Source organism: Silurus meridionalis, chromosome 3 (genome assembly GCF_014805685.1).
Source record: "Silurus meridionalis isolate SWU-2019-XX chromosome 3, ASM1480568v1, whole genome shotgun sequence".
NCBI lineage: Eukaryota > Metazoa > Chordata > Actinopteri > Siluriformes > Siluridae > Silurus > Silurus meridionalis.
The window spans coordinates 25,952,246-25,973,186 of NC_060886.1; the positions used below are offsets into that span (position 1 = coordinate 25,952,246).

The 20,941-nt window shown below is 35.9% G+C and overlaps 2 protein-coding genes and 1 non-coding gene across 4 annotated transcripts in view; 2 read left to right on the plus strand and 1 right to left on the minus strand.

Moving 5' to 3' along the window:
* Positions 1 to 5,131, plus strand: part of lrch1 (leucine-rich repeats and calponin homology (CH) domain containing 1) — a 64,698-nt gene extending 59,567 nt beyond the window's left edge. For both annotated transcript variants that reach the window (XM_046845028.1, XM_046845030.1), the window contains one exon: positions 1,207 to 5,131. In XM_046845028.1, the coding sequence (XP_046700984.1) occupies positions 1,207 to 1,320 (114 nt within the window). In that variant the 3' untranslated portion in view covers positions 1,321 to 5,131. The remainder of the gene's footprint in view (positions 1 to 1,206) is intronic.
* A 168-nt stretch (positions 5,132 to 5,299) lies between these two features.
* Positions 5,300 to 12,332, minus strand: esd (esterase D/formylglutathione hydrolase). Its single transcript, XM_046845058.1, has 9 exons — positions 12,198 to 12,332; positions 11,619 to 11,692; positions 9,985 to 10,073; positions 9,656 to 9,754; positions 8,716 to 8,840; positions 8,298 to 8,417; positions 7,927 to 8,025; positions 7,197 to 7,364; positions 5,300 to 5,564 (listed from the first exon to the last, which is right to left on the minus strand). The coding sequence occupies exons 2-9, from the start codon at positions 11,684 to 11,686 to the stop codon at positions 5,484 to 5,486; spliced, it is 849 nt and encodes a 282-aa protein (XP_046701014.1). The 5' UTR covers positions 11,687 to 11,692; positions 12,198 to 12,332; the 3' UTR covers positions 5,300 to 5,483.
* A 4,291-nt stretch (positions 12,333 to 16,623) lies between these two features.
* On the plus strand, positions 16,624 to 16,697 carry trnat-cgu. The gene has a single exon. It is a non-coding gene; the product is annotated as a tRNA-Thr (tRNA).
* The last annotated feature ends 4,244 nt before the right edge of the window (positions 16,698 to 20,941 follow it).

Genomic DNA, 20,941 nt, shown 5'->3' on the forward strand with positions numbered 1-20,941 from the left:
TAAAAAAATACTATGCTATAAAAAAATATTATTATTACCTCCACCACCTTGTTTTTCTGAACTTTTTTTAATTTATTTTTTGTACTATTCTAATGAGCTATTAAACCCCTTTTGGTGCTTGAACAGATACTTCGATCATCAAATTGGTGCCTTGACCAGTATGAGCAGTGCAGTGATTTAGTGCTTGGACCCCTTACAGTTACAGTTTTCGTGCTGCTATCTCTATTGGGTTCCTCTATATTGTACCTCTATAGGTAGATGTGGTCATAACAGGGGCTCTGAACATGTGGTGCCTGGACCCCTAAACACCTCAAACTGGAATACTTTCTTGCCAGTATAAGAGCAATATACTACTTCCTACAGAACAATACTGTTGTTTAAGAGGGGGTATTACCATCTTTTCCAACACTCCTGTTTTTATTTTTATTTTTTACCAGGTAGAGTTTTTTTTTTTTTTTTTTTAATAATCAAACAAATTAGGACACTTTAAGCATCTTTTAAGGCTTTCAATAATTCCATTGGCGCTATAAGTTGTTAACTCATTACTTTTTCCCTGAAAACTTTGATAAAGCTTTTGGTAACCAGCAATTTATCACCTGAGTTTACTGCTTACCTTTGTACCATTTCAGTTTATTCACTGGACTTAAACCGCTTAAATGTTAATTAAAACTGGAAAAAAAATGGTGTTCTAAAACTTTTGATTGGGACAGTATATTTTGTATTAACTGCAAAGTGTTTGTTAAAGAGTTACATTTTATTTGAAGACCAATGCAAATAGTTAGTAATAATAAATAACAATACATTTTAGTATTTTTTTTTCTTTATTTAAAGTTAAATTTAAAAAACAAAAACAAAAAATAGCCCAGTAGTTTAGCATTTAGAATTGAAGGGAAGTACTGAAGCACCTTGGCTTATATGGAACAATTAAAAAGATTTAAGGTGGTCATTCACAAAACTAGATGAAAAGAAACGTAATGAAACGTACTCTTACGAATAATTTTCATTTCCTTTATCATTTTCTTGGTATTTTCAAATGTTAATAATAACATGAGACAGAAATATTAAGAATGACTCTTTCCCACTCATTATTGTGTAAGAATCTAAGTATATAATTATCTTCCAAGTGTATTACTTATTTGTGTCTCTTTTTTCCATTTTGTCTTATTCTGTCTCTCTCTGTATCCTTCTCTTCCATGCTCTCTACAGGACAAACTGTGTCTCCCTCATCACATTCTGGAGGAAAAGGGACTCGTGAAAGTGGGGATCACTGTTCAGGCTCTGCTGGACGAGGCCTTGGTGAAACAAAACCTCTTCATGTGAACCTTAATCTCATTACTTTCTCCACCTATCATATACACACACTTGTTTACCTGGCGACTTTTATTAGTCTTAGAATCCAAACATGAACAAATGGATAAAACATTCCTTATTTAATACCTATTTATTAAGAAATAGTAGACTTTTTAATGCTCTTGGTCCAATAAATTTGTACTCAGTTTTAAATAATTGTTTTTTTTTATCCTACATATCATTTCCAAACTAAGCCTTTTGGCTTATTGTATTTAACGCTTGTGTATATGGATCATATGGAGTGTATTTACAATCCTAACACAGGTTTCAAACTTAACACCTTAATCTGAATGCTTCATCTTAATAGTGACTTCATCAGTACACTCCTGTGTGAAATAAGATAATGTTGTTACATAACTGAACCAAACTGAAAAAAGACCTCTGGGATGTGTCTGTATGTCTTTGTAATATTGGAACTACTATTAGCCCTTTGCTCTTGTTGAATATATGAGTAAAGAAGGCTGTGGAATTTTTTTAAATTATTAAATCTTTTGTTAAACAAACACAAATATCTCATGGATATAAGAAATTGAATAACACAATTTTATATAAAAGAAATCATTGTTTAATATATTTCGCCATTTTTGGCACCCCTGTGAATTCATGCGAGTAAAATATATTTGATGTTTTTTTCCCCCACTGATGTTTATATATATTTCTTTCATACATTTCTGTAATTTGGAACAGGAACTTGATCAACCACAACTTCTTGTTTATCAGGAGTATAAACATGAGGTAAAAACAGATTCCCAATGATCACAATGGTTAGATCATCCAGCAGTAATCCAGAACATACATTAAAATCAACACAAAGATGGTTTACCTACCAGCAGATGTAGGTCCTGCTTTGCCCATCTCTTTCCTCTGACTTTAACTCTATTGAAAACCTGTGGAGTGAACTAAAGGGGAGAGTCCTCCAATGTGGACTTTTGAAGGATCTGGAGATTTTGTATTGAGCAATGGTCTCAGATCCCCTACTATCTACTCTTCAAAATCATCAGGCATTGTAGAACATTCAGAGCTGTTATCTCCACCACACACACACATATATATATATATATATATATATATATATATATATATATATATATATATATATATATATATAAAACAAAGATTTTTTTTGTGTTGTGTTTGCAATTGTTTGATATTCATGAGTATTTTTGGGAATGATTTAAATAAAACTTCAAAAGGTTAAAAAGCACCGTGTGTATATAAAAAAAAAACTTGATCCCAAACACGTTTCCAAACAAATATGTATTAATAAAATTGATCAAAACAATATTCCCCCGCCAAAACAATGGCCGCCTTTAAACCTTTGTCAGGTTGTATTTGTGAGCATTAAGGACTAGCGGTGATATATTCAATTCATCCCAGTGATTCAAAAGTTTTGATGCTTTTCACCAAAATGATCAGTTCAGCGACTTTTCCTATATAATACATTACTGCAGGCTAGTTTTGGAAGAGTGAACATGCATGCTATAAACAATTTTTTTTACCTTTGTGTATGATTTTTGATGCTATGATAATCTTTTAAAAATAGTTGTCATTTTTGCACTTTTATGTATAGCGGCTAATGCTGTGCAATGCCACGTTACATTAGTCGACGTGGTGTTTATTGTGTAACGTCATCAATCATTACATAATCAGAAATTCGGATTTTCCAAAGTGCTAAATATGTTGAACCAGTAATTCTCACAGCCGAACTGAATAAACGTCTCGCTCAGTAATTTCGTTCATAAAATAGTTCCTTCGGTTTGTATTAAACAACATGACCCGGTTTGTGCAGAATCAGCACAAAGTCTCGTACAGTAATAGGCATGCTTATTTCATAGCTTTACATGGGCAGGACTGAAGTGAGCGAAAATTATCAATCGGTATATGTACGTAAACGAAAAATCATTCGCTTAAATAATTCGTTCGATCACATTCATTAATAAACAAACATGAGGACATGAACGGCTCATTAATGTTGTACACAAACACAGCTTTTGGGTGTCTCAGGGCAGGTGTGAGCTCAGTAGACTACAAAATATATGACTATTTGTCTTTTTTCTGCTTGAGTCAATCACATTTTTAAGTATTTGTGCAATGTTGAATAATTATTAACTGACAACTAAATTATTTATAAATCTAAAATGTTGATTGGGGTGAAACAGAGTAACATATACAGCAAACTAGATTGTGTACGTTTGGGATATGTGCACATCTGTTCCTGTGAGAGTGGGAATCATTTAGAATGTTGGTGGGCATGTGGGCTCTGTCTTTCTTTCTGTGTCCGATGAATAATACTATGTAAAGCTTCTAAAGCATCTAGTTAAACACAAATTAACGCACTAATGTGAACGTTTCTTGATTGCTTTAAATGTCATATGCTAAGATTTTACTAGCAGGCTACTAGCATCATCTCTGCTGCTGCATTTCAGGCTTATTTTTTTTTCCCCCCCAAATGATAATCATATATACATTTAATATGAGGTCTAATATTTAAGGATAAAAACACAATTATGAGGGTTGTTTACTTTTTTTAATTAGAAATCAGTTGCAGGGAGGAACAAAAGTCGTGTAGGGAAATTTGAGATAACATGCACCATAGGACTTGAGCCAATCATTTGTATTATTATTTTTTCAGTGTATGATGTACATGATTTGCATTTAACTACAAATGAAAACTCAAAATGATACACGAGTATAAACCTATATATTTGTATTTCCTTGTACCAAAAAAGAAACCCTTGAGTTTTCATAATCAATTGAGCAACAGATTATAAAGTATATTTTTGTGTTGTGAATATTGTTTGAATCCTATGTTTGCATATTAATATTACTTTAAAAGCCTTCCATCACAAACTACTGTGTATACCGCAAAACCACAAGTAATTATTGGTTATTACCAATTTATTATAATACATTTTAGAATTGATCATTACCCAACGTTACTAACTAATCAGTATTTTTGTTAGGTGAAATGTCATCTAATAATCATTACAGATTAGACTATATGCAAGCATTGCACTATTACTAATATTGTTGTGGGATTTTGCACAAATACACTGAGTAAAGTATTAGTGAAAATATAGCTATAAAAAGCCTCTCAATCACTTTACTACTTCTGGAATAAGCGATGGCACTTGTACATATTTACAGGTTGTGTGCACAATTACGAAATATCCTTTTCCCCTACCAAAAATATTACTTGTACAAAAACCTTACAGAGAGTAGAAAGCAGAGAAATTGTAAGCTAACTACGAGTAAAAATTTTATTTGCCCTTTTTTTATTGATACATTTTGGTGTATCAGCCATGGTTGAATTGCTTGGAAATGTATTTTGCAAATGCTTAAACAATTGTGCAATTGTTTATTTTGTTGTTTTTTTTACACAAGATTTTAGAACTAGCTTAAAAGAATCATAGATTTGAACTAAGTGTGATTTATTGTTATGCACTGATTTGTTGATTAGAGAGAAATGAGTATGATGTAAAACACTACATTCACTAAATTCAATCTGATACCTTTATTAATTTATAATTAGAATAGTGGATTTTATTAAGGGAGATTTCTGTTTCCTGGTGAATGAAAGTGCCTATAGATTTCTATTTTTAATCTCAAAACTTTATTGTTTAAAAAAATACAAATAAAAAAAAGTTGGGTTTTTTTGTTTTGTTTTTTAAACAATGTTGGTCATCGATTTTTGCCCCCAAATTGTAGCAGAAATCAGCCTTTGTATATAATGTGTATATTCACCTGCTTTTTTCAGTAAATAAATTTGACCTTTGATGAACATATTCTCATTACATTCACTCAATTTTACTGGGTATTAAAGACGACTGTATAATTAGAAAGGGTTCTGTTGTAATCTGGGTAATGACAATATATGATATGAGCTTCAGATGAATATCAGCATCATAAGCCCATCCAAAAACTCAAAAATGTGTCCTTATGACCAAAGTTAATAATCCTTGAATTTTATTTTCAGACCCTTTACATTCACTTTCCAGGTTAATAAAATGAATGTCAAAAAAAACAAACACTTGATCGGAGGCTTCAATTTTAAAACATGAAATACTGACAAACGACATCAGTACATAGTTTTATTGTTGTGAAAAGTGATGTAAATAATCACATATTCTGTCTTATGCATTCAGATACTTCGCATGGTGCTTGATGTGGTCATCGATGAACGAGAACACAAAGTAGTAGCTGTGGTCGTAGCCCTGAAGCAACATTTAAAGAAAAATCGTTAGATACATATATGTATGTGCACATTTATACATATCATTCTCAAATCAAATTATTAGTGGGTATGGTATGTTTCTCGTCGACTTTAGAAAATCTGAGTAAGAAAGATGTGGGATATTTATAGAGATGGGAAGTAATGAAGTGCAAATACTTTGTTACTGTACTTAAGTAGATTTTTCTGGTATCAGTACTTCACTATTTCTCCTCTCTAACTTTTTACTTTCACTCAATTACATTTTTTTAAACAAATATCTGTTACTTTAATTTATGACAATTATTGAATCTGTTTGGTGATCAATATTGTTTCGTTGCGCGCCTTTTTCAGCCCGTCAAACAATTTCCTGTCATTGTGAGGATTTTTTAACCTACCACTTGTGTAACTTTCCTGGCTCTCGCACACCACAGACGAAGGCTAGTTTACGAAGCGAACAATGAGCAAGGCAGAAGGCAACAAGTTGGTGGTTAACGTGGTGAAGTAATAAGATAAATTGTGCTAGAATGGCTCAGGTTCTATTAGAGCACTGGGGCACTTGGTTTAACAATCAGAGGCTCTACATGATTAAATCATGTTCTGGGTCAGCTATGAGGATGTCAAGATATTTACAGAGATGGTAATGGGCTTCGTTAATGCATTGGTAGACTATATTTTTCAAAAAGTTTCCATACAGACTAAACCTGATCAGAAAAATGGTTAGAACTGAAAGGCCAGCAAATCAGAACAAGGCAAATTGGAGATTCCAGTTGAATGATTTCAGGTCTGAGGAAAGAACTACACAAAGAGGGTGGAAACACATTTTAGTAATGTACTGTACCTGGACTGTGTAAAATAAAGCCATTAACTGTGTTTGTGCACTTCTAGGACCACCACAAAGTAATAGACTTCACTGTCTATTTGCAAGTATAGGTAAAGGTAAACTTCAGGTAAAGTTGACGTCAAACATCAGAATATTGAAAATAGATTATCTCTGTAATTTTGATTGTATTGGTACCAGATCAGATGGTCATTATTATAGAAACTGCTGATTTATTTGGATCTTCAGACAAAAGTCTCTGTAAAGTTTACTGGAACTCAATGTTCATATTATCACTCTTTATACCGTTGTTGAAAGGAACAGTTTTTCAGCATTCACACCAAACCTTGCAGTGGTTGATCTACAACCGACCAGCAGACAATCTTCAAGAAGGCCAGAGGTTTCACTACAAGGTGCAAACCATTCATTAGCTTTAAGAATAGAAAGGTTAGACTTAATAGATTAGACTTTGCCAAAAAACATCTAAAAAAATGAAAAGCCAGACCAGTTGGAAAAGTATTATTTGGATGGCTGAAAAATCAACCTGTACCAGAATGACAGTATTTCCCCCCGTTTGTGTTTCACTTTCCTCAGATCTACAATAACTGGAATACGGAAATGCCTTGATTTCCTAACTATAGCATTCATTTGTTCATACATTGACATTGATAGCATGTCATGTTATCATAGCATGTAAATAAGGGAGCCAGAGATTGAGGCTGATCAAACCTTCTTAAAAGACCAACAGGAGCCAGTGGTGTTTTTCTGCAGCTTTCTAACACACATTTTTTAGTCATCAAAAGAGGCACTACTGACCTGCTGAAGTCGAAATACAACAGGGATTTTCTTTTCAGAACAGGCGGCGATCAGGTTATCAGGAAGCAGCTGACTGGACGACAGGAACTGGTCATCACGGCCCTGGTCAATCAAAATGTCCAATTCTGGACCCGTATATGAGGCAGCCAATATCGTGGCATCGAACGCCTAAAACAAAATACACAACTGTATGAAAATTCAATTTTTGTGTTCCAGCATTCATCTCAAACTTAATCATCAGATATTTTTACAATACAAGTTTTACTAGGTAAGTAATGTAGTTTGTTTTGTGCCAAGCATTACTTTCCTTTTCTCACTAATTTAGCACTCGGTGGGTTTACAAACTACAAATATAAATATATTGTCATTCAATTATACAGATGTTCCCCGAATTACCCACATATATAATCGATTCAATAAGTTGTGTATTGTAATTTGTTAAATTACTAACAAAAACTATTTAACAAACTACAGTACCCGAAACTGACCATTCTTTAAGACTCTTGGGTAGATTAGGTCATGTCTCAAGATTTACGTTATTTTGAAGTTACAGTCATTGTATATAATATCCATTCATTTATTTATTATATATAAAAATACAATACAAATTAATGTGCAAATCCACATAAATCTAGTAGCATGCAGTAACTTGAGTGTTTGAAAAATATATATATATTTTTTTTACTTATTAAAGACAACTTCAACCAACTGTTCTTTCTGAACTCTTTACCTCCCAGGTGGATTTTTCAGGTCCTAGGTAGCCAGAAAAAGCCTTTTGTCCCCAAGCGCACTGCATTGGGTTACAGATCGGGGCAAAAGCAGAAACGGCCTATAAAAACAAATGTAATAAATGGTTATAGCCACATGTTGCGCTAACCTTTGACATTTTCGCTCCCTAATAACTCAAAAACAAGTCAAATTAGACCTAATATATTATAATGGCACAATGAGGACCAACTCCACAATATGCCCATGGTTCTGTTCAAGAAACACATCTGTTTGTGATGAGCAAGTGGTTAGCTATTTCTGGTTATACCATGTGTATGTACAGAGGAGTGAGTGTGAATTAATAACAACATAACAATGGTGAGAAGTTCATACCTTATATTTCCCGGGATTTTTCAACGCACAGATCAGTGCACCGTGGCCACCCATTGAATGCCCTGATATAGACATCTTCTCCGGATCAACAGGGAAATTAGAATTAATTAAACGTGGCAGCTGAGTGGAAGAAAGAAAAAGAGCTTATTTTAGAAATACAGTAAAGGATAAATATTTGCATACACTGAGGCTGAGCATATAAAATCTCAGTGGTTCACAAGTAAACATATTTTATATTAATATGCATTTTTTTTTTCAGGATACCAACTTTCTTTCAAATTAGAAATTGTTTTAAAACTAGCAGTAATCTCCAATCGCCCCGAGCCTAGTTACAGATGTATGAAGTTGTTACTAAAAACAAGATTTGGCACATGCTAAGGCAAGATTCAGCAAGGAATGAGTGGGAGTTTGTGCCCACCTCTTCAGTGATATAAGAGTACATGCGATAGTTGGTCTTCCACGGTTCCTGTGTAGCGTCAACATAGAAACCGGCTCCTGTTCCAAAATCCCAGCTTTCGTCTTCTCCTTCAATATTGCAGCCACCTAACAGTAGTGCAGTCACACTTCAAATCAAGTGTGGAAAAACGTGCATACACCAATTCAAATAGAAAACATTTCCATTGGGTTACAAAGATTTAGAAACCTGTGCACAAAAGTCCCTACAAAGGATTAGGAGCACAAAATGAATTAACTGTGAAATAAAAAGCAGAAAGGCAACTTTTAATGAAAAAGATTATAAAAGGTCAAAATCTAAATGCAGTTTGCAGAGAGTTTAAATTAGTTGTGACTTTGTGACCGGAAATATAAGAAAAAAATCAATAAGCAAAAAAGACTGATGTACTAGAGTATTCATCCTCTGAAAAAAAAATCATTCTAATCTTTAAAGATCCCTCTCACAAGTGTCACCATAATCTCAAATCAGATAGCAAATGTTTTATGTCTTATAAATGTGGAAATGAGTCATTATTGACAATATAAATGACTAAATCTTATGGTGCTTGATTATTGATGGTCATTGAGCTAGTTAACTGGCATGGGGTTGTATTGCTAATGAAGGAATCTTTCTGGATAAGTGCATCTGTTCTATCCTGTGAGCATAAAAAAATTCAATAAAATTGACCTTAACATATGACAATAATCATTATATTAAAGTAGTCCAGCAAGTTAGTAGATTAGGGTTTTATCAATCTTCATATGCTTAATCAAGCAAATGTATACAATGCCAATTTTCTGAAAATACTACATTTTTCATGAATACCAAAATTTGTAAATAAACCAGTTTGCATCATGCTGGATAAATCAGGCGCACAGTTTGCATGCATTTTATCTAAGGTGTGCTTAGCTGAGCTTTTACTTACGTGGACTTGTATCCGGGGCAACAATGATGATGCCGTGTTCGGCTGCAGATCGCTGGCTTCCTGCTTTGGTGATGAAATTCTGCTCCGTGCATGTTAGTCCTGTCATACAAATACATGTCTTTGTCTAATAAACCTTTGGAGGCTTCTACTATCGTTCCTTTGCAATAACAATTATCCAGATAATTACAGCTACATCTAAACATACATTTAACTTGAGGCTTAAAAATTTTAAATCATTCAATTTCTGTAAATATATACTTGTTTTTCTTTTTAAGAAATTCACATCATTGTGGGGACATTGGGACACTTGAAAGAAGGCTTTATAATACCAGAGAGCCAGTAGAGCACAGGGCATTTTCCAGTTTCAGCTTTAGGAGGAAGGTATATGGCAAATTTCATCTTGCACTTTAGTTCAGAGCTTTAAAAAAGAAAGAAAAAAACAAAAAATGTGAAAATGCAAAATTCAATTCATATTTATTTGTATAGCACTTTTAAACAGCTTTACACAGATAATGTGGTGATGAAAAATTAATATGTTCTTTATTACAAAGTTTGTCCCTGATGAGCGAACCAGTGGTGACTGTGGGAAGGAAAAACTCCCCGAGATGGCATAAGGAAGAAACCTTGAGAGGAACCAGACTCAAGAGGGAACCCATCTTCATCTGGGTTGCACCAAATGTCCATTTATAGCAGATATACGATGTTGCGGGGTACAGTGATGATGATCAGAAGCAAACTGTAGTCCTGAGTCAGTGTAGCAGACTGTTGACATTAACTACAGTCCAATCCATCCTCAAAGCTCCCGTATTAAATAAAAGATAATACAAAAAATTGTATTTTGTGTGTAATTTTCCAAACAAGAAAACCGTCTCTGGCAATGTCTACACAGCACCTTAAGTCATGGAAATGACCTGTGGCTGTTTCTTTCCTTATATGAATAAAGCATGCTTTATCATCTTTCATTTGATCAATAATTCCAAAAACACAAAATGACAATAATTACAAAATGCAAAGTATTTTCTCAGGTTCTTTTTACCCTTCACACCAAAGGAAAATCTAAACGCCAAGCCAAGACCTTTTGGATCTTTAAAAACTGTCTGCAAATATTAAAAAACAGACACTACATTGTTCAGCCACAAAAATAATGAACAAAAAGTGATAAACAGGGCCCAAAAGTTTGACAAAAACCTCAAACAAAAAAAACTGGTGAAGGAGTTACATCCATTTAGCACCATGGTACACTATATGGACAAAAGTATGTGGACACCTGACCATAAGATTTATCTATGCTTTCTAAACATACCTTTTAGTCCGAATTTATTATTATAATAGCATCCACCCCTCTGGGGAGATGTTCCACTGGGGTGTTTGTAAAGTCAGGTTCCAATGTACATTTGAAAGGTGTTCAATAGAGCTGAGGTTGGAGCCAATCAAGATCTTCCACTCCAACCCATGTAAACCATATCTTTATAGAGCTGACTTTGTACCCAAGGGGGAAGTAAAAATAATGATTTCTACTGCATCTAATGATATAAACGATAGCGAGAACTCGTTTGATGTCACCCAAATGAGGATGGGTTCCTCTTTTGAGTCTGGTTCCTCTCAAGGTTTCTTCCTCATAACATCTAAGGGAGATTTTTCTTGCCACAGTCACCATGGCTGCTCATCAGGGATAAATGCACACCATTCACCTTCACTGTTGATTTCTGTAAAGCTGTTTGAGACAATGTCTGTTGTGAAAAGCGCTATAGAAATAAACTTGATTTGACTTGAAGCTTGTGGAAGGCTACACAATATTAAAAAGATTAAAAGTTAAAAAAAAAAACTAGTGATCAGAAATGATCTAATGGGGTTCTTGCACATGCAAGAAGGTGTACAGAAATATACACTCCCTCAATTTACAGAAGATAAACTCAAATCAGTCCAGAAGATTGTTTGTTTGTTTGTTTGTTTGTTTGTTTACCTTTCATGCTCAAACACTTTCTGGTATCCACCGGCGCACTTATTAGAAGACACCTGTGTTAACGCCATGGTTTGCTTCGAACAAAACAAAACACATTTGTAAGACAATTTTATTTACTTTTATTAGGTTTATTGTTTCGTTCTGTTTTTTTTACTGTATACTGTAATTGCTGAGCGAGCAAACAGGAGCAAAAAATAGTCTCTGGTCGCACACTTATTGCACATCTAGTACACTTCAAAACTAACGAAAAGGTAGAGCACTTGTGCACACATGTAGTGCACACATGTAGGGAATGTAGAACTGTTTGGAATACCACCTTATAATCACCCGTTTGCACACGTTTACATGCAAACCCATAGAGGATTTATATAATCTAATACCAGGACAAATAAATATATCAGACAAGATGTGTATAAGTTATACCAAACAGGTACTTGCAGCTGGAAGAATGTAAACACCAGAAAACCTTGTTAATGGTATGCCTCATGCTAACAGTTCGGCTTACCATAGAAGCTTTCTGCAATAAAACACAATTTGTTAATAATAAAAATAATAGACAAATGTTTGTGTTAGTCACACCTTCTTTCTTCCCCGAAACAGCTGTATATAAAGCAGACCTTCACTTCTTCTTCGGAGGGTGTCAATTACTTCCCCGCTGACGTCATTATTTTGCGACGTCGCTACACGGCGCGTTTGCGTTAGCAGCGCCACCCAGCGGCTGTTTGCTTTCACAGTTTTTCTCAGTTGCTTTGGAGCGTTTCTCCTGGTTCGACCTCCACATCTTTTAGTCACTTGTGCTCATCATAAGAACATTTCTTCATTAATTTAATCGATTGTTTACGAGTGTCTGCTGTTTTCTTCATTATCAGTTGTTTATGTTCATGTTGATCAAAATACATTATACTGGTTTCACCTGAATAGTTTTAAAACCAAAAACATATTAGTTCATTGTATGAGTAATTGAATGCAAAATGGTTATACCAGTTGTCATCATCTGTCATCGAAAATTTCTATTAAACTTTTTTTTTGTAAATGTGTTGAATTGATAAATTGTGCAGATGAATCTTGAATGTCACTAATAAAGGCGAGTGAACGACATCAGATCAACTGATAATCAACCAGTTCTCTAAAACAGGTCAAAGGTGAATTATGTGGACCTTCATTTAGAGAGTGAATACAGTCAGAGCAAAACACAGAATTATAAAGTCTGAAAATGGATAAACAACTAAGAAACAAACGAACGCTTGTACAGTACAGTAAAAGTGTGAATCCTGTTCGGTCTCTTGTAATCAATGTAGATCAAATATGCAATCAAATAAATACATTTGTGCTGCTGAAATTCATAGATGCCAAACAAAAGGAAGTCAAATTTTGTGCATTTTCACTGTGATCCAAACCATAGTTTATATCAAGAAATACTAAACCTGTACACCATCATACTGACAACATGACTCAACATTTTCATGATTTTCTTTGTAAACAATGACAAAGGGACTTCTGATAAGAATGAGATGTTTATTGAACAAATACCTACTTTTGAGAGATGAAATGAGAATTTTGAGAAAAGTACAGGTTTTTGCAAGAAATCCAATGTATATCATAACCTATATTATAACATTATATCATGTTAAGGTCAATGAACTAATGCACCCACCACCCGGAGAAATTGCCTTACTCATACACTCAGAAAGGAGGTGAGGGTATCAGTAGAAAGAGCTGAATCCAAATAACATTTGCTATGGTTTAATGCATATAGCAACAATATTTATTTTAGCTGCATAACATTATGATTTATAGTATGTAGTTTATCATAATGTGTGTAGCATCAAAACAATTACCAACTAACTAGTCTAGTTGAATTGTAGTTAAACTAACAATCATTGATTTGGTTACCTTTAATTGAGGTGATGTCATAAAGGTTTTCTTTGATTATACTGAATAGGTCCTGAACTGAGATTAGTGAAGGAAATCTCCAGTGCAAAGGATAAGACACATATTATAAGGATCGAGATGTTGTGTATATCTTATAGCTACAATTAGCCAAAGAGTTGTATGATTCTTGGTTCTGAGAGTTTGATAGATTGTGCACAATGACATGCGTATTAAATAATAAATGCATTTAGGGTGATATATATTTATGAAATGGAGCTTTCAGAAATGTTTCCAAATTTGTGGACTGCTCTAAAAATATGTCTTATTTATCCAGTGATGGTAGCTGAAGCAGAGAGGAGCTTTTTAAAGCTAAAACTAATCAATAGGGGAGACATTGGGTCATGGCGTACTTCACTCAGGCTGTCATTCAAGCTAGAACCACTATTGCCGCTTGGTGGTATCTACTAGCACAAACATACAGTTCAGCATCAGTTCAACATCAAGTAGAACATTTTGAGAGAGATAAATAATGAGAGAAACTCCTGACTCTAACTTTCCACAGCACCCGAGGATTTATTTGCGCAATTTTTTAGAAGTTGTTGAAAGAAGGTTTTGGAGTCATGATAATTTATTAGATATCAATCAGTGTTTAATTCATTAATATCATTCTTTTAATAGATTGGTGTGCTAAAAGTAATATTAGGTTCCACCTATGAGATTATTCCTTGGTTAGGAGTCAGTGATGCAACATTTCTAGTACTCGTGCTGTACTTTTACACACCACACACATCCCAATTATCTCCTTATCTATTCAGTGTGTTTGCAGCAGACATCATTGTGCACCATGATCTTCTGCCACCATCGCTGTTCAGCAACAGAAATCTGTACTTTCACTGAAGGAAACTATCTACATTGTCAGGGTTAACTTCTGGAATGTACTTACTAACTCAACATTGGTAAAAAAAAAAAAAGAAAAAAAAAAAGTTAGCTGTGCTTGTTGTTTTTTTTTTCTTTGGACTTAACTGACCTTATTAACGTAGTAGCTGGGACTGAAGTTCAGTTATCGTTGTAACTAACACCATTTTCATTTTAACTCAGCATCTTTACCATCCACAATGCTAGGCTGAACTAGGGTATTGTAACAAACATCTATAACTTAATAAAAAAAATCCTTTTTGAGCCATATCAACTTTGAATAATGGACAGTAAATCTCAAAATGTCTTATTTTCAAAGATATTTAAATTGTATATGTAGCCCACAATTATCAGGAACTGTTCACATTTAAATTTAGGTCCAAAACGTCCTACATGTGTTGTCCCTGTAATAAACTCATTTCTAATTCTGTCCATTGTTGTCTCTTCCAACAAAAACCTCATCTTCAGCTCTGCTACCTCCAGCTCCACCTCCTGTCTTTTACTCAATGCCACTGTCTCTAAATCATACAACATCTCAGGTCTCACCAAAGTCCTATAAACTTTCCCTTTCACTCTTGCAGATACTCTTCTATCACAAATCACTCCTGCTATCACTTTTCTCCACCCACTCCACTCTGCCTGCACTCTTTTCTTCACTTCTCTAACACACTCTCTATTACTTGCACTTTTGACCCCAGGTAACTGAACTCCTCCACCTTCTCCACCTTCTCCACCTCTTCTCCCTGAAACCGTACCACTCCATAGTTTTGGATAAGGGCGTCTGCTAAATGCCGCAAATGTAAAATCTTTCTTTGGCTTCTCCCGTTAGGGGTCGCCACAGTGGATCCTCCGCTCGTTTGATTTGCCATATATTTTTTACGCTGGATGCCCTTCCTAACACAACCCTTCCCATTTATCTGGGCTTGGGACCGGCAATAAAAGTTGCTAGGGTTGGTTCCCTGACCAAGGATCGAACCCAGGCCGCAGCAGTGAGAGCGCCGCATCCTAACCACTAGACCACCAAAATGCCCTCCCTCTCATTCACACACATGTACTCTGTCTTACTCCTACTGACTTTCATTCCCATTCTCTCCATCATGTACCTCCACCTCTCCAGGTTCTTCTCATCCTGCTCCCTAATCTCACCACAAATAACAATATCATAGTCCATGGAGACTCCTCTCTGACCTTGTCCGTCAACCTGTCCATCACCAATGCAAACAGGAAAGGGCTCAGAGCCGATTCTTGATGCAGTCCAATCTCCATCTTGAACCAGTCTGTCGTTCCTACTGCACACTTCACTGCTGTCGCATTGTCCTCGTACATGTCCTGCACCACCCTCACATACTTCTCTGACACCCCTGACTTCCTCATAAAATACCACAACTCCTCTCTCGGCACCCTTTTGTTTGCTTTCTCTAAATCCACAAACACAAAATTGCAACTCCTTTTGACCTTCTCTATACTTCTCCATCAACATTCTCAAAGCAAATAATGCATCTGTAGTGCTCTTCCTTGGCATACAAGTTAAAAACTCCACTGCTATCTCTCCTAAACATCTCCCTGCTTCTACTGGTATGTCATCTGTTACAACCGACTTTTCACTCTTCATCCTCCTAATCTCTGCTCTCACTTCCTCCTTCCTAATTCTATCCACTTCCTGCTTCACCATCTCCACACAATCCAACCTTCTCTTTCTCACATTTTCCTCGTTCATCAGCTGCTCAAGATACTCCCTCCATCTTCCCAACACACATCTTTTATTGCTCTAACTTGCGGCAGATCTTTTCCAGCTCGGTCCCTCTGTCTGGTCATTGGGTACAAATCCTTTTCTCCTTCTTTAATGTCCACCTGCTCTTACAGCTCCTAATATGCCTTTTCCTTTTTCCTTTTCCTTTTTTTTATCAATCTTTATCTTCTTTCACTTGTGCCTATTTTTCTCATCACTCTGCCGATCCCAATCCTGTTTTACCGATCTCTTTCTCTTCATGCTTTTCTGTTCTTCCTTATTCCACCACCACATCTCTTTGTATTTCTTTCTATTTACAGATGTCACACCAAGTACCTTTCTATCTGTCTCCCTTATCACTGATACAGTAGTTGCCCAGTCATCCAGCACCTCTTCACCTCTTTACCTCTTTCCTGAACCTTACACTACTATCTTTCGCCTTTAGTTTTAAAAAGTATTTTTATTCAAAATCTGTCTGAGTACCATCAAGGCGCTGTGGCTTAGTTGGTTAAAGCGCCTGTCTCGTAAACAGGAGATCCTGGGTTCAAATCCCAGCAGTGCCTGATGTGTGTGTCCTTTGTTGTGTCCACTTGAATGCCTTCCAATTACTTTTCCTTTGTTTATAGGTTTTTGTTTTCAGCCATGTGTTTCTCGTTGATAGCATTTATTAGCACATGCCATCCATTAACATGAACAGTCCCGGGATAGTAAAATACAGACATGAGCAATGTAGAACTCTGTAGTGCAATGGCTCACACATTGGACTTTTGGACTCAGCAGTTGAGCTTTTCAAAGGTTGTGGGTTTGAGCCCCACCAGAGTCATTTCAATTTTCCACTGGTCTTGCTAGTAACTTTATTTGTACACCAGGTAGATTGAAGAACCATATTGGATGTGGCATATCCGTGCTTCTCGTACTAACCCAAAATACTTTGTTGTACACACTTTGGAAAAAATCTCCTCTTGTTCTACATGGTTCTACTCATTTGATCAAAATGTTGCTGTATCCTAATCGGATGTTAGAAATCTATATATCTGAAACAGAATCATTCCGTACTTTGTGCTCACACATCCAAAGCCCACACTAATGTTGTGATTAACAAAGATTAGGAACATGGATACAACTATTTCATGTCTTTAAACTAAAGTAGACAGTCCAAAGGTACAGCAATTGTTATAAATATGATTTAAAAATATCTTCTTTTAAACCAATACAACATGCTTGGGTCCAGGAGCAAACAATCTAGATCAGCTACTTATACCACTAAGGACATTGCTGCCTAATGTTGGTTAGTTGCAGCTCCCCTTTGTTATTGCTGTAAGCGTGGTACTATGGCCATACAAACTGCAATGAAAATCATGCAAAATTGGGTACAACTGCGCTGTAATATCAACACAAACAATTATAGGCCACTTTATCAATGAACATACAGTTTGTGGTGTTACAACTCCCTAGCAATCTCAGATTCTGAGGTTGATACTAACATAGATATGCATTACAGTCAGTACATTGAAAACACAGTTGGTCTAAATCAGGTCAAAAATCTTTATACATTTAAGAAAAACAACAGGCAACAGGGCCTTAATTTGTAGTAAATCCTCAAAGCAGTAGCAGCTAATAACTGACAGCTCTCCGGTTGCTTCATTAGCGCAGTAGGTCGTTTGTTAATCTCATAATCTAAAGTTCGATCCTCCTACAAGGCAGCAGTGCTTTTGTTATCTGCATAAGGGATAGTGGTTCCACAGCCAGAAAAATTGAATCAACTAAAACAGCTACAAGTGTTTCGTCTCATCGGCACGAACAATTATAGACTGCTTGTGTTGATTTACCCGTCAGGCAATGGCAGATTTTGAGGTCTTGATTACATGGGTATGTCTTACAACCAAAGTCCAGTGGTACAGCAATTGTTCTACAAAAGATTTACAAAATCTCTAATATTAAACAAATACAACATGCATTGTTCCAAGAGCAAACAATCAAGATCAATTGCTTCTACCACTAAGGACAGTGGTGCATAATGTTTGTTAGTTGCAGCACTGCTTTGTTATTGCTGTCAGTAGTGGTGTGTTGCATGCTAATTTCAACAGAATTTTAGTGTTATATTTGTTGACACTATGACCAGATATCAGATAGAACTGCTATGGCGTGGCTATATTGTTTGTCGGTATGCATCTTAACTATGACATGGTGGTGGAATGAGGAAGTGCAGGAAAGCACAAGGAGAAAGAAGCTGGCGAAACAGAATTGGGATTGACAGAGTGATGAGAAAATTAGGCAGGAGTACAAGGAGATGTGGCAGCAGGTAAAGAGGAATGTGGCAAAAGCAAAGGAAAAGGCATATGAAGAGCTCTATGAGAAGTTAGACACTAAGGAGGGTGAAAAGGATTTGTACCGATTGGCCAGGCAGAGGGCAGAGAGACCGAGCTGGGAAGGATGTGCTGCAAGTTAGAGCATTAAAGGATGGAGAGGGAAATGTGTTGACTAGTGAGGAGAGTGTGTTAGGAAGATGGAGGGAGTATTTACAAAGAACATATTTATGTTTAATCACCACATTATCTGTGTAAAGCTGCTTTGAGACAATGTTCATTGTTAAAAGCGCTATACAAATAAAAATGAATTGAATTGAATTGAATTTTGAGCAGCTGATGAATGAAGACAACAAAGGAGAGAGAAGATTGGATGATGTGGAGATGGTGAAGCAGGAAGTGGATAGGATTAGTGAGGATGAAGTGAGAGCAGCGATTAAAAGAATGAAGAGTGGAAAGTCGGTTGGACCAGATGACATACCAGTAGAAGCATGGAGATGTTTAGGAGAGATGGCAGTAGAGTTTTTAACCAGTTTGTTCAACTTAATTTTGGAAAGTGAGAAGGTGTCTGAGGAATGGAGAAGGAGTGTACTGGTACCAATTTTTAAGAATAAGGGAGATGTGCAGACCTGCATCAGCTACAGGGGAATAAAGTTGATCAGTCACACTATGAAGTTATGTGAAAGAGTAGTGTAAGCCAGGCTGAGAGAAGAGGTGACCATCTGTGAGCAACATTATGGTTTCATGCAGAGGAAGAGCACCACAGACGCCTTATTTGCTTTGAGACTTCTGATGGAGAAGTATAGAGAAGGTCAGAAGGAGTTGCATTGTATGTTTGTGGATTTAGAGAATGTGTATAATAAGGTGCTGAGAGAGGAGTTGTGGTATTGTATGAGGAAGTCTGGTGTGTCAGAGAAGTATGTGAGGGTGGTGCAGGACATGAGGACAGAGTGACAGCAGAGAAGTGTGCAGTAGGAATGACAGACTGGTTCAAGGTGGAGGCAGGTGGAGAGTGTATCTGCATGCACAGTGAGCCAAAGGCTGTTGGAGGACTGTTTGGGAAATCCTGTGAGCATTACCATAATCAGAATTAGTCAAAATCAGGTTTATTGGCCAAGTGTGTTGACACACACAAGAAATTTGGTTCCAGTTGTTAGTTAGTCCATAAGTCCTGTGTCATGCCAACAGTAAAGCATCCTAACACCATTCATGCAGCATTTCACTGTATGTCGTACCCTGTATGTATGTGTATGTGACAAATAAAATTTTATTTGATTTTGATTTGATTTGATTTGATTTGATGTGTTTGGTGGCTTCTCAGCCATGAGCGTGGCCTCACTCACAATTTTGCCTAAGGACACAGAATAAAGAATAGTACAAATACATCCTCAGAGAGCAACGTCTCCCAACCCCCAAGAACAGTTTGGTGATGAACAATCAGCATGATGGATTGCCATAAGGCTCAGGGAACAAAACATTGACATTTTGGGTCCAAACAAAAACCCACAAATTGTGACAAACTCCAAACATTGATTATGCAAGTGAGGCCTACCACCAGTCAGGACGTAGCCGAGAAGTTGATTGACAGCATGTTGAATTGCAGAGGTCTTGAAAAAGAAGGGTCAACACTGCAAACATTGACTCTTTGCATAAATGTAGTGTAATTGTCAACAAAAGCCTTTGACACATATGAAATGCTTATAATTATACTTTAGTACATCATAGTAACATCTGACAAAAGGTTCTAAAAACATGGAAGCAGCAGACTTGGAAATGTAATATTTTTGTCATTCTCAAAACCTTTGCCCACACCTACAAGTACAGTGCCTTGTACAGTATTGCATTATTTTTCACCACCACCCTCCTAAAAATATATTTATTATAATCTTTGAAACTCTCATCATCCTGTAACACTTCAATAAATTTATTATGTAAAATATGGAAATAATGACAACTGAAAATAGGAATGCCTAAATTATTCCAAATAGTTTCAGAGACAGGGTATATTAGGCATTAGTAAAAAAAACAACTGAGACCAAAGGTAATTCTGATGGAGCTGGAGAGATCCACAGCTCAGATTGACAAAGCTGAGGACAGGACACCACAGGACACCACAGCACAGAAATTCTGTCAACATAGACTTAATGTGACGAGATGAGTCATAAAACCTGTGTGGTGTTTGTCAAAAAGCATGTTTGCTAATGCAAAATATGTTATTTGGCTGAATGACACCAAGTTAAACTTCAGTAACTTTTTGGTTGCTTTTCTGACTATTTAGCTCTTTATCTGGTCACTGATTTTCTGGTAGATGTCCTCCTTTAGACAGATTCACAGTTGTGCCATGCATTTCCAAGTTTTAACATGTTAATGTTCAATGATAATGTTATGTTTAGATAATAATAGTAATATTAAAAAACATGCTATTTGATGAGGTATATATAACAAATTGAGACCTTCCAGAGATTGGTTATTAAATTGAGATTATGTGATCTTTTGTTATG